The 14,852-nt window shown below is 42.3% G+C and overlaps 1 protein-coding gene across 1 annotated transcript in view; it reads right to left on the minus strand.

Moving 5' to 3' along the window:
- Window positions 1–14,852, minus strand: part of XYLT1 (xylosyltransferase 1) — a 101,340-nt gene that overhangs the window by 32,915 nt on the left and 53,573 nt on the right. The window contains exon 5 of the mRNA XM_009281691.1: window positions 3,872–3,952. Within this exon, the coding sequence (XP_009279966.1) occupies window positions 3,872–3,952 (81 nt within the window). The remainder of the gene's footprint in view (window positions 1–3,871; window positions 3,953–14,852) is intronic.

Consider the following 14,852-nt stretch of genomic DNA (forward strand, 5'->3'; position numbering starts at 1 on the left):
ATACTTCCAGGGAAGGTGACTCAACCACTTCCCTGGGCAGCCTCTTCCAATGTTTAACCACTCTTTCAGCGAAGAAATTTTTCCTCATGTCCAATCTAAACCTCCCCTGGCACAACTTGAGGCCATTTTCTCTCATCCTATCAATAGCATTAATGAGGAGAAAAAAACAGCACAAGAAAAGAACTCAGATACATAACAAACTTTTAATGGCCTTTTCTTTAGTTGTTTGTATTCTGCCTATGAGCTCCAGATTCCTCTAAGATGTAACAGCATCCAACCTTCACAGCATGTTTACACTGTTTCCCAAATGATTACTGTGGCAAGGTTTCTAGAAAAAAAAAAACAACCCTTCTTCCTGCCTGTCGTTGAAGATGCCGCATTTGACTGTCTTTATATTTTATAATACATCAGCCAGGTGCTGCTCCTGCCAAAAAAACAAATCTTCTGGGTGTTCCAAATTGTAATAGCTTACACAACTACTGGGTTATTCTTTTGCTTTTAATAGTCTAAGACACTGAAAAGAGGAGAAATTTAAGCGTTGCCCACTAAGTACTATGTAACGACTCCAGCCACTGTATGCAATTTCATTTCATACATCCAGCTCTCTAAGGAAATAATGCTTCTCCAGCTGAGTTAAGGACACATTTTCATGTCCATTCCCTTTTCTGAAGCCACTAAAGAAAAATCAGAGCGATGCACTTTTTAATGACTTTGGCATAACTAAAAGAAAACTTCACTCTCTAAAAGGAAGCCTGGTTTCTCTCCTTATTTGGCAGTAAAACATGTACTGATTGTGAACATGGCTTGAATACAAAGTACATTGTAATTGAGCTGTATAAGCATTTCAGTTTTAAGATGGCACTTCGAATCTTTCTCTCTCCCTTGTATGATCCAGAGACTAGGATGACTTAAAATTCAGTTTCCAGTTGTTTACAAAGCAGACTTAGACAGCTGAAAAGCTTATTGTTTAGGAGCAATTATTCATCCACAAATTAAAACAAAAAGTAGCAGCAAGGGTTATACATTGCTTTCAGTGATATTTAAATGCTGAGCTCCTGTATTATTAGTTCACTTGTTTTGAGAAAAACACCTTGGAACAGCAAAATTATTATTGTACATGGGGCGGCAGTCAGTCTAGTCCAGTGTCTTCTCCCTTATCATGGCTTCAACTAGCCATTTTAAATAAAAAATCCTGTTCCAGTCTGTTTTGAGATAGGATGTCCCAAGGGAGTTTTCTCCTATTGCCGAGTAACTCGGAGACTGGCCTGTGTCCTAAATCCTTTCTAAAAGCTGTGGGTTTTTTTGGTTTTTTTGCTTTTTTTAAATTTTTGTTGCCAAACCTTGAGTCTGTTGCTTCTCTTCTAGACCCTACTAAGCTCTTGGCCATACCATTCCCCCCATGGGATACTTCTTTTCCACAGGACTGTGACAAGGCAAAGCAAATGGCAAAATCTAAAAAGTAACTGGAAAAATTAATAGAAAAAAATAATCACCCCTTACTCTTAAATGAACAAGTCACCAAGTTTGGCTGTGGAAATTCCCCAAGCAAGCATCACAGGAGGCTGGGAGAATATTGTAAGGAAGTGCCACTACCCACCTCTTCTGCTCCTCTGGGGACATCGGCTATAGGCAGCAGGACACGGGGTGACAGCCTAGATGGGCCTTCGGTCTCATCTCACCTGCCTGTGCTTATACAAGGTATTTCAGTACAGAGGATTTCATCATTCTAACTACAGGGATAAACCTCACCAGCATGACCACAGCTTACATGCCTTGGGCATAAAATGAAAGTCAATTGGAAATTGTGTGTCAAATGGGCAGAGCAGATGGTACATTTACCGGTTTAGACAAGACTGAGTTACTCAAACACTAAAACTGAAAGATCAGGCTAGAGATCTTCACATTAGATACAATTTCTCTCTCAACAGGTGGATGTAAGAGATGGAAATTCACTCACGATAGAAGCAGAGGGCTAACTGCTTTTTGATCAGCTTTTGACACCAATGGAATGAATTTTTACCAAATGCCAATATTACTCAGAGGCTTCTGCAGCTGCTAGCCTGAGTCCTGTCTCTGCAGTTATCTGGGCTATGCAGGAGGGTGGGAGCCACTGTATCTCCCTGATAGAAATTTTGGGGAGCTGCCAAGGGGCAACGTGAAAGGATCCATTCATCCAGTGGTCAGCAGTGGGAGCGCTTACGGGACTCAGGGACTACACAACCATGGCGGACAGAGGCAGCAAATCCGCAGTTGTGTCCCACATTATGTTCCCTGATGCACAGAGAATTTATGGTAGAAATCCAGGAGAAAAAATGAAAGATGGTGACATGTTGTAATAGGCTAAAAGGTATTTAATTGTTTATACAGTCAAAGGGAACCATTGAACTAATAAATGGGTTGTTATTCCTGTGAGGGGAGTACAAGTGACACATTAGCTCATTTTATTATTAAACTAATACCAGATTAGTGTGTTTAATTGATCTAAATTGTTCTAACACAGCTGAGGTTGGCATGTTCGAACCAGCTTGATGCAAGCACGTCAAAATTCATTAGTTATTTTCCTTAGCCAGCTCAGGGAATTTGAGAAGAATCAGGTGCACCAGAGGAACAAAAAGGCGTAGGAGACCGACTGCTTTTCCCTGGCCATTTCTCTTCTCTTTTCTATTTAACTCTGCTGCCGATCACTATTGCCAGCTAGAGCTGAGCCTGCCAATCACTCTGACACCCTGCATTTCCCAAACCAGAGACTCTCCTGTGAAAACTGTTGACTCGGATTTAAATATTATTCCTCACAGTATTATTTTTTACTACCTGCTATAGAATTTCTGCATGCACAAGATGAATGCTCGTGAGGACTTCATTTAAACAGGAACATGACAGAATTGATAAATCTAGTGACAAAAGCAGGAGCAGCCAAGAAGTGAGACCTGTGTGTTATTCTACCCACCCGCTGAGCTGAACATGCGACTCGATGTGTCACATTCTCTATGTACACTATCTGAACCGAGCCTTACAGTACGCTTGACATTTTACAGAATAGAGAGATGACCTGGTGACCCAGGCAGAATAAAACAGTATTTTTAGGTGCAAAGCCCCTGGGACTCAGCATATGGAGTTGCTAGAACTGTTGCAAGTCTGCTGTTATGGTATGAAACTAGCAACAAAGAGGAAAAGAAAAGCTATCAATAAAGAGGAAAAGAGGACCACTGCAATCGGATGAGAAAGATCTTTCACCTACAGAGGTTGTTTAAAGCTTTGGAAACACAGTGTTTGGTCACTGCTGCTCCCTCAAACCACAAAGCTGTACTACTGATGTGTTGTGGGAAACACAGCACATCCTCTTCTCCCCGAGACCTGCGCAGGGTGGATGAAGACGGACACTGACTTCAAAACTGTAGCAGATCATGATAACCCTCCAGCCACCATCCTCACCCTCACTAGCATGTGCAGGCTGGTACAGGCTCCCACATCTTGCAGAGAAGCTCTGCTTGCACAAGGCTTTGCTGCACACCCTGGCTAGCACAGGTCTTGGTCACCAGTGTGGCTGGGACCAGCTGGGGCAGGGATGAGCTGTTGTGTGGGGCAATTACCACTTGCTCCTGAAACATCGATCTGTGCCAGGCCCCAAGGAGGGAAGAAGCATCAGTCTGTCTAATGTCTTCCTCCTCACAAAAGCATCTTTGCAAACTGATTCTGGGGAGGAGCCATTCTGGACCAATAAGCAACTGTCCTCAGGAGAACGTTTCCTCTCCCCATTTGCTTCTCTTTCCTGGACTAGGGATTTCTTCGCTCAGATAATGCTGGAAAACCGCCACTATGCAAAACCTCCCAGTGCCATGGTTAAAACAAGTTGAGGAAAGGGCCAGCTTACCTTGCGTTGTCCCTCCCGTGTGATTTCAAGAAGTTCATATCACGGTATCTGGACAGGAATGCTACTAGCTGGTCATTTGTCCTGCAAGGGAAAGAACAAAAGATGCACAAATTACACTGCGAGAACTACTATGTTTAGAGTAATTTATATACTTATTGTTCTCATTTGGGGACCATCTGTAGAATCTTTGAAGGAGGCAGTTGCTGAAAAAACTTCCATCCTGCTGCTAAACTTCACTGCCTCCCTCTACTCAGGAAAGTGTACTTGGAAAGAAGCACAGCTTTATTACATCTTAACGAATTTCATATCAGCTCTTGGCAGATGTTTTAAGCATTGTAACAGAGTATGTATTAAGTAATACTGCTCAGCACTTTTTAAGTATGAAAACCCAGCTGTGAGATGACTGCATTGATAATCCCATTTTACATGCTTTGCTAGATCTTTCCTAGGGAATTTGGTTAAGTATCTATTGGCATTTTATTTGTTTTCATCCTTGTAATAGAGAAGAGGCCAAGGTCGGAATGCATAAAGCAAGAGAATTTGGATGTCAAAATCCCGATATAATTAATAGGAACAAAGAAATTTAGAAGGTTAGTTCCAATTAGTATGACTGGCAATCTGACACCAGTATTTTCAACATTTCAGCTGACGTGTCCAAGAATGTATTTACGCTTGACAGCTTTTGTGGTCTGTTATTTCTTTAACAATGGAGCAAAAACATTCTCTATTTATCTAGGTCAGCATATTTAAGAAAACTGAATAAATCATATTAAAAAGATCTTGATCTCCTGAGTTGCATTCAAAACCACAACATTATAGATACAACACCATTTAAGTAATGGTCTGTAATGGAGTTGAGGGCAAAAAAACCTAAAGATAACACAGCTGTCAATAGCACTGTATCTTGAAAACATTTCATTATTAAAGCCACAGAAAACCAAGTTAAACCAGAGTCCTGTACAAAATGTGTTTAACTTCTGGGGTCAGGCTGCAACAACTTGGAAACGTTATCAGTCTAGTAAACTATCTTTGTATCTCATAAAACCAAATTCTTCTGTCATCACAGGCAGCATTTCATTATTGAACTGATGAATAAAGAACAAGTTAACCATTGATTTTATCTGGACCAAATGAAGTATCTGCCTATCAACCAGCCTGAACGACCAGGCTGTAGGAGCCTGAGACCCTCCTTCTATGCTCACTCATGTGGGTTGTAGTATCTCCCAGGGTCAGACTCTGCATCTCAATTTGGCAACCTCCGAAAACTGCTTTCTGTATAGTAAGCTGTGCAGATTTTCACATTTGCTGCTCCAGTGATTCTCCATCTTACTGGGATGAATAGGCATTTAGTGAATTTACTTAGCAGTGCTTCCACATGAAATGGTTTCAATGGCTGACATCTTTGGGTGAGTTTCTAGGCAAAAGCTGGCACGTAAACATGATCTTTAGAAATGTAACCAAGTTTGGAAGTGCTTGAGCTTTAATTTCCTTACAGGATAAAAATCAAATCAGCCAAAGTAACAATCCACACCACTCAATAAAACATTATCATTTCTAGATTGCTCACCAACCTATATTTCGCTATTCAGTAGTGCTCTACCAAGTGTATTGGGACTTGGGGCTGCCATACAAACTTTTCAATGCTTCTCACTTTTGAGATAATGCTTATAAATGCCCACATGATTTTTACCTCCCAAAATATTTAATAATTGACATTTTCCCACTTCTTGAAAACACTGGTGGCATCTTGGTCCTACTTTTAATATTTTTTTTTTTTTTTTTAGAAAAAGAACTTATACAGAGTTTTACTCTTTAACAATTAAGTATGCTTCTTTTAATGTGTTGACAATGTGGAAATAAAACATCACATTTCCATTTGGTAAAGCTTTCTAGTTATTTGACATTTAGATTTATGCGGTCAACCAATTCTGTGCGCAGCATGGGAGCATGCTGAATTTCTATTAAGCTTTCATTCAAACTGTTTCTTCTGGCCCCAATATCATGAGGATGCTGCGCACCACCTCTGAATTATTCCACCACATGACATTAAAAAGAAAATCAAAGGTATTGAACATGCCATAGATGCTAATGCAGCTGCTAACATCCTCCTCACCTCTCAGAAAACTTTGCCTTCAGGGGTATACTTCCTAAATGCCTCTGGCACAGATTGCTACCACACTTCATGTATGGCAGCAGCAGAGTCTACACCATCGCAGTGCCTCTGGCACCAGCTATTTACAATGCTTCTGGCACTCCTTCTGAGACATACTAAAGACATGGGCCTATTTTTTCTCTAAGTAAGGCAATGGAAAGCTGAGATTTTCAGCTGAAGACATCACTGGGAGCAACATCAACTCCACACTGCCAAATTAAATTCTGCTATAGCTCCATAAATTTCAGGGATAATTCACTGAGCATAAATCTGGCACAGAATCTTTTACTAATCATCACGGTATAACAGAAAGTAACAAGTGCAACATTATTTCTAGTATTTCCTTCTTAAGAAGGAAATAAAAAAGTCATGGGGAAGGGGAGAGTAGTTCATGCTACTGATTAAAACACACTAACATACATATTACATTCCTATCAGTTTCCCTAATGTGTAACACAGCACGAATACAGTTTGAGGAAAAAGCCTTTCCACAGTTGGTGTGTGAGGCTGGAGCTGACGGATGCATCCACACAGCTCCCACTTTTATTTCCCTTTGTTATTAAACTCACTAGGAGGGCGAGGTACCAGGGAGAAGGATTAGTCAGCTGGTTACCTGTGCCATTAGCCGGGAGGGAGGACGATGCAACAGTAGCGAGGCTGAGAGAAAATGTGCAGGCTTTCAGGTGTGCAGCACGCAGAGAGAAACGGGAAACTAATCCTCCAGTGAACTCGAAGTATGGCGAAAGATTGTGCGTGTGGGAGGGCTTCCATGAGAAGGTGACAAGTGAAGAAGACTGATGGGGAAATAAAGGGTTTTCAACTTCATTTATGTAGATTTGGTGTTAAGCAAGGGCAGGTCTGCCAGCAGGGATGGAGGGGTTCATCTCCACCAGAACTTTACTGAGGTCACCTCAATAAGGTACTGCTGCTCCCCTCCTGCAGCAAGGGTGGACGGAGGTAGCAGGGGCAGAGCACCGTGCCCGCCTGTGGAGATGCCACACAGCAAAACTCACCCAAGCCTCCTGCGGGGTCAGGCTCAGAGGATGGGAGCACTCAGCCAGGCAGGTGGGGGGGCTCTGGAGGCTGCAAAAGCAGCTCCAGGGCTGCCAGTGACTCAACCCTTGGCACTGCTCAACCTGGGGATGTGGCTGAGCCCCTTGGGCTGGGGCTCAGCCTGGGGTTAGGGTCAAGATTAGAGTTAGAGGTCTAAGGAAGAGAAAGGTGAGTCCTATAGTAAGAAGGGAACTCAGAAGATATTGCCAAAGCAAAGCGAGGCCTGCTACAAGTGTTTTCTCATGAGCAGCCCCTGGCCTGGGACTGAGGTGTCCCAGGGCGTGAGCAGGCTAACTGGGCACTCAGTAAGCACATATACATGCTGAGCACAGCAATAATTTCAGAATATGGCATATACACTAGGGACTGAAATGGAAAACTGGAAAGAGAAACACTGACTTTGTGTTTGCATTGTCTGAACACGCTGGCAGGTCTGCCCAGGAAGCTGTACGAGTGCGTCCCTGCACACAACCACGACCGAACACTGTGGAGAACAAAAGGCAGTGCTGGGGTTGCTGGTTTTAAGCAAACCCTCCAAGTCCTGGTGACTAATCCAAGCAAAGAGCAGAGATCCCCTTAGTTTACAGCTGTGAAAATAGATTAAGAAAGTCTTTGGAGAATCTGAGAAAAGGAAAACAAGCGACTGTTACTTTTGGAAGATAGTGAAGGCTAATATAAATGTCCTTGATTCAGCAAGGTACTTTAACGCATGGGCAACTTGAAGGATGTAAGGAATAGCAGTCACTTCAATGGGACTATTCATATGTCAAAACTTATTCAATTGCATAACAATTTGGCTAAGTTAGATCAAAAGTTCAGAAACTGGCAGCACACAGGTATGGAAACAAGATAGCTTGACTCTATGTATGAATCAGATGAAGGAAAGAGCAACTGCTCTGTTGGATTCTGGGGTTGGACTCTGCCATTTTGGTACTGCAGGGGCTGCCCCCGGCATGGTGAGCGCCCGGTGCCCCTCTCCAGAGGGGTATTTCAGACATGCTGGTGTTGGTCTGCCTGTCCCAGCATAGACCCTGGGGCTTACCACTGGGAACCGGGCTACGGCTCTGCAGACAGATGAGACCCTGCTGATTAAAACAGGGAGCAGTGACAGTAAGAAAAACTTCCTGGGGACCACAGATTGCTGCAACCCAAAAAGCCACTGACTTAACTGAAATCCAGCCCAAACTCCAGAGCCCACCCACAATGATGCTGCGGCAAAGGCAGTGCTGCCAAAAATCTCTTTTGGTTTCTTTTCTGCTTCAGCAGGTCAGGTCACAGGTAGGAAGGTTCAGCTTGCCATCTGCTTCAAGTGAACTCACCAGTGAGGTCTTCAAAAAATGTCCACATTTCACGTAAATTCCTGGACTGGGTTTATAAACTATTTCCTTTATCAAGGACCAGACTGAGCAATCTTGTTTCAAACTTTATGAAAAGTGCTAAGGGCTGCAGTGCATCTGCACACAAAGTATAGACCATCTCTCTGTCTCCTAGTCACTTACTTCTGACCTATCAGAAAGGTAAGAATAAATAAATGTTTTTAGACATTATGCATATATACAGTGTTTCTGCTTGGAAAGCAGCTCTTGTACTGGAGAATTCTTTTGTTACTGGCTCAAGGTTTGAGACAAAATCTAATGAAATCCATGGAAAACTCTCCTGTGGCCTCGCTGGGCTTTAGACTTCTACAGGCAACTTCATTCTCTTCAGCCCTGCTTCATTAGCGATGCCCGGGAAGGGATGGCTTTTACCGCACTGGCTCTTGCCAGGTCATTCTCAGCACTTCATTCACCAGGAATACCCCACATTGTCCCAACTTAAAAGTCTGTCATGAGCTTACCCTGAATTACATGCACAAGCATGGGCAAGGGACAGCTGCTAAGCTGAACCCAGACTAAATTCCATTCTTAATCATTATTTTCTGGCATTCTTTCCTTTTCTTCTCTTTTCCTGCTCTTACATGCAAGCATCAGCACTGAGAAGTGGATTCTGCTACCCCTTCCAGGCAGCTGTAACTCACTTTAATGACAAATATGGTTACTTGTAAATTACAATGTTGGGATATGAAAACCTAGAGCAAGACAAATAAAATGTGGCTTTAAAATTGTTTAAAACTGATCCGCTCAGTCCTGGTTCCACACTTCTCCAGAAGTGAAGGGCAAAGCCTGCTGGAAGCAACAGTATCTTGGCCTCTTAGCAGTTTCTCTCCCCAGGCACTAATATGATTTGAATGTGATTTTTGCCTTTAGTGTTTTTGTCACTGTTGTAATCTTGATGTGTGGAAGAGCTTTTTTCTTATGCATTTTCTTATCTGACAGGTAAAAAAATATTAACACCTTTTTTATTGCTACATACATGGGACAAAAGGAACTTTTCGTTACCCTGCCTACTGACACACTCCCAGCAAAAGAAACCTAAGTGTTCCTAGGTTGTGACAATTCACAGTACTGGTCACAGTAAGTAATTGCAACGTTAACCATGCGACATTACTGAGGCAACAGGCAACAGCAGGATCAGAGCTTCTACAGGCTGCCCAACTTTTCCCCAGCAAACCATCCTGCCGCAGTTAGGTAAGTGCATAATAGTTGTTAGCTGCAGCGACCAGCAATCACTGAACCTGGGAGTCCTTAGAACTGAGCACACACCAGCACCTACAGCGTTGCTGACAATGCTTCTGCAGCCACAGCTCTGAGATTTTTTTCATATATTTACCATATTTTGCAAAGACAAAGGCTGTATTCCCTAGAAGAACAATACTGAAGTGCTGAACTGAAACAGCTGCACTGCAGTGACTGATGATGCTGTGCTGTGACACCAGCACCTGGGGTCTGAGGGCAGCTCCTGAATTCAGGCAGCAGGTCTCACCAGACACCAACATGCACACCTCCATGCTGGGCCGTACGCGTGCTTTTGGTGCAATTCAAACAGCCTAGGTTAGTACAGAACAACATACCCACTTGTGAGGAGACGGCACACTGAAAATGGGTAAAATGATTAATCATGATTAATTTAGCATTATCTAAAGGCAAGCCTGCTAGCCACTGCACAAGACCCTATTAGCTGCAACAAAGAGGGACATGAGCGCAGGGAGGCGTTAGCCCTTGCTATGGTGAACAGTGGTGTCAGTAAACATAGTGGTAGTTCTGCCATGGTGTGGGGTGCTGGAGAGGTAGGCAAGTATCACGAAAGCAGCTGAACAGACAAAAAAACAGAGTAACAAACAAAGGGGAAAGTGTTTGGGAGAGTAGGGCAAGGAGGCTGATGTGGTTTGAAGCAGCAATGAAGGGCCTCTGAAGCAAGGATGATGAAGGCAAATATATAGTCAGAAGAGGTAAGTAAAAACTGTTACAAGTGCTCTCAGTGCCCAAAGCTTTGGTATTTCCACCCATACCCATCTGACTCCTCTCCACAGTTTACGTTCCCAGGATCACTGTGACTGTACAAAAGCACAGCCCTACAGAGCCCAGATGTACAGCAACCCTGGCAGTTCTTTGCCAAGAAACTATTTCTAGACGGTCCCTAGAGAAGAAAAAGACTTCAGAGAAGAAAACTGGAATTATGGGGCAAACTTATCTACTCAGAGTTAAGCATTATATTACTCCATGGTTAAACATGCAGATGTGCACACAACAGCCTGGAAGTGGAAGAGCTGAGTGCCTTCAATTTTGCTACCTTCTTTTCAATATATTCTAATAATTATGATTAAGCTCATTGATTTCAATAAATGATTAATTTAATCTTACTTAACACATTATTGTAAAGTATTAGGACATGCCATCGCTGCCGAGACCCCTGTGGCAGAAGGAGAGTTCCTTCTCTGACTATTCCTAGCCTGGGGCTATCCTGCCTTGCTGCCCTCTCCCTCTTATGCAAGGAGTGCACATGTTCAGACCAGCTCACAAGCGTCTGCAGCTGCCAGCAGCCCTGCATCACCACGAGGTGCAGAGGAGGTGGGGAGGAAGGAGAGCAACCCAGGAGGCGGGGAAGAATTATTGCAAATTTCCACCTACACCTGTATAGCGTCCAGTGCACTCTGAAAGCTTCGCTCCCATGTCTGCTGGGGACTCGGCAGCACTTGGCAGTGAAGCTGGGTGGGATCTTCCTACTCCAATAAGGGATCCTGATCCATACTGGCCCTTCCACCATGCCAGCTAGCACACGTGTGGGTTTGCGTGCACAGCATGCACGGGTAACCTAACAGAAGGATACAACAGCGGAATGATTCAGGAGAAAAAAGCAAAAACCTACAAGACCTCTTCCTGAAGGAAATGCTTATAGCAAGATGATCAACAATGCAAATGCAGCACAACAATACAGGAAAAAACCTCTCATTCCAGGGTTCAGCTTTGGGTCCCTGGATACGCAGCCTGACCCTCTCACTGATGCTCCCAACTCCTCCTCTCTCCCCGAAGGCAATTTAGTGCAAGGGGAGGCTCAGAGGAGCCTGACCCTGGCTGTAGCAAGAAAAAAAGACTCTGCCATATAAAAATGCAAAGAAAGGGGAAGGCTATATTTAGCCCTCGCTATCTATCACAGAACAAATATTAGCATGGCAGGCATTTTTCAGAGAAGCCGATTCCCGTAACAGCAGTCATTCGCAAAACGTACCATAAAAATGAGAACGACAGATAGGATTTCAGAGGCCAACTGCATGTGGAAGGCTCTAGGTGACTGTTAACACCTCTGCTTTTACAACAGTGTTGTCTTAAATGGCTTGTTTTGTCTTTCAAGCCAGATTTAACAGAGGAACAAGATAATGGAAGAAAGCTATTGCCTTAGCAGCTCAGCTCGCTGGAGTACTTGAGAGATTAGAGTTCTGCTCCAGCAACAGCGCTGCCATCTGGGCTGGGAAATCGCACCCGTGTATTTCAAAGCATTAGCTTTCTGCATTTTGATGCTCCAGGCACTGATCAGTCATCATACGGGATGCAGCTACTCTCAGTGCAGCTCTGCCAGTGTTGTATGACTCTCAAGACATTTTATTAGCAATACAATCATCTTTGCTGTACTTTCAATTACTGCTTCCCATTCAACCATTGTCTGTTTCCTATGGAAAAGAAAAGAACTAACATAGTCACAAAAGAGTGAAAGTCTTCTTTAAATGTCACGCTGCTGAATAAACCTCTTCCTAGTGAGAGTACATAAATGCTTGGGTACAAAGGAGATCTACTGAGAGGAAAAGAATATACGCCATCGTCTGCTTCCTGAGCCACTCCACAACCTATTTTCTGTAAATTCAAGGCTTCAGATGGCATTCATAAAATAAATAAATAAGCCCACTGCTGACAAGCAGCAGCACATGCTTAAATGAAAATCCTAAAGAGACCATATAAGAGAATTCCACCAAGGATTAATGAACAAATGTGATTAAAACTATCTACAGCTCTGGACTGCAGCCAAAATGCTGCCAGCAGTATTTGATATGTAAATGCTTAAAACATTTGCTATGTGCACAGCCGTTGATGCAAAGCCTCTGTAGAGAGTTTCTTCATCTAATTAGAGATATTGGTTTAGCAAACTTTGGAGTTTATAAAAACCCTCAACGTCTCATTATTCTTTTAAAATAGAATATTCATTTGTTTGGAATGTTTTCCAGCTATGTCCCACGAAACCTGAAACGCCTTTGGCTAATGAAAAACTCCAGCCCTGTATCAGCTAATAAACCCTACAGCTTTTATAATAATAAAATACTCACCACATACACTCATTAAAACTTTTTAACTTGTTGCTTTTGACTTTCTTTAGCTATTTGCTAGGCATAAAGTAATTACGCAATTTCCAATTATTTTATAGCGCAATTTCAACACAGCATTTAAATTATCCAGGATCTTATCAAACACACCATACTATAGTGCAACCACTGTCTCTCTGATCCGGTAAAGCACTTAACAGCATGTGCTTAACTGTAGTACACCTGTAGCTCTTCTGAAACGATGTGACTTTCATACTGTATTCTCATAAATTACTTTATGGGTAAGGGTCTCCATGTCCGCGTGCTAGGAAGCAGCATGTGCAATGATTACATACAAGATTAAGAGCTGAGAGCTGTCCTTTAACTCATCTTAGATCTCTTCGGTGCACAAGTATTAAGGAGACTTTTCCAGGGAGGTCAGTCCAGTTGTACTTCAGTTTGTCCATCTCTACCACAGATATATCACACAACTCACCAATGGTTTGAGATTTAACTCATTGATGTTTACAAAACATTTTTAAAAAATCCCCTCAGTCCCAGCAGTACCTCTGAACCTATCTTAGGAACTCATTTGTCTGTGACAATGACATTTTCCAAGCATCCCTACTGCTGCAATAAAAAGTAAAGAAATAAGAAAAACACTATCCTGTAATACTATGTCATATGTAGCTCTTCTTTTTCCAATTTTAAAGCAACCTATGTATTTTACAGTAAAATTACGAAATGCATTATTTAAAATAGTTTTCCTTTCGTAAATTTAATTTTATACAATCACTAAGCCGAGATTATACGTATGTTTGTCAACAATGAATGCACTGAAAAAACACTTGAATAACAAAAGCTTCCGAAGCTCCTTCCAAATGTGCAACTGCACAGAACCTGGTACACATGAAAATAATCAAAGATAATCAGCTACATGCAGGATGAATTATTCCCTAAATAACCTGGTGTTGATGCATTCAACTCAGAGGCATTTTGCTAGAAAGGAAGGAAACGTTTCACCCTGATTAAACCATTTTCTATTTCTTTCTCTATTCAAGTTTATGAATGATCAGCACATCACCACTAGTATCTTTTTTTTTTTCATCTTGCTAGCCCAGAGCTTGAGTGCCTGACAGATAGTCCCTGCTAAAAAGGCCTATAATTGCATATGTCCAACAAATAGTTTTAAGTAAAGGCAGAGATGTGTGTCTAACTTAGATAAGGGCTAGAAAACTTGATAAAGGTATATATTGTAGTAAAGCAAAATTCCTTTCCCACCACAGTTCACAAGAGATTTCAGTTTAGTTGAACTGCATGTATGGAAGAAAGCTTATTTTTATCAGTGCTGGCAAAAACTGTTTACCAAGCCTTGCTGGCATTCCCATTATTCTTATTTGGAAATTAAAATAATGTAGATTGGTGAAGAGAAAATATAGCAATATGGGGTTTAGATACTTCAAATTATAGCCTAATCCAAAATGTTTAGCATTTTTGGATAAGTAACCCAAAGTTTTGATGCTGACTCAGCATTTTCTCAGCTCGAAACATGAGTTGGCTCTCCTAAACTAAGGTGCCAATCTCGAGTAAGCAGATTTCCGTTTGGCATTGGTGTATTTCATGTTCACAAGCAGAAGTTTCCATTCATGGGCATAAAAAAAAAAAGAGAAATAGTTGTGAAAGCTATTTAAGAGAGAGAGCTGCCACGTTTGCCTGCTCCCCACTTCAGTCTCTGTCTGCCTGGAGTACAAGCAATTTGTCTAGCTATATTTTAGCCTGTTTATCTTGGCTTTGGCACATTTATAGTTTGTTTCCAGCCTTTTTTGGCTTTTGATCCCACCAACACAAATCTGCAAATTGAAAAAGTAGCCTAACATACAACCTTCTGTTTTAATTTTTGTTCTCTGGTAGAGTCAATGGTTAAATATTATCACCCCTGCTGTGGTTAACAGGCGTGTAAAAGAAGCCATGTATGTGTTTTGGGTCTCTTTTGCCTTTGCAGACAGGATGCAACATCCTCCAGCAGTAGAGTGGAAGGTGTCTTGACTCTGGTCCAAGGGGGGCCTGTGGCGGGGGACAGCTGCCACTCCGGGGCCCGGCCAGGATCC

Source organism: Aptenodytes forsteri, unplaced genomic scaffold (genome assembly GCF_000699145.1).
Source record: "Aptenodytes forsteri isolate BGI_AS27 unplaced genomic scaffold, ASM69914v1 Scaffold84, whole genome shotgun sequence".
Classification (NCBI taxonomy): Eukaryota; Metazoa; Chordata; class Aves; order Sphenisciformes; family Spheniscidae; genus Aptenodytes; species Aptenodytes forsteri.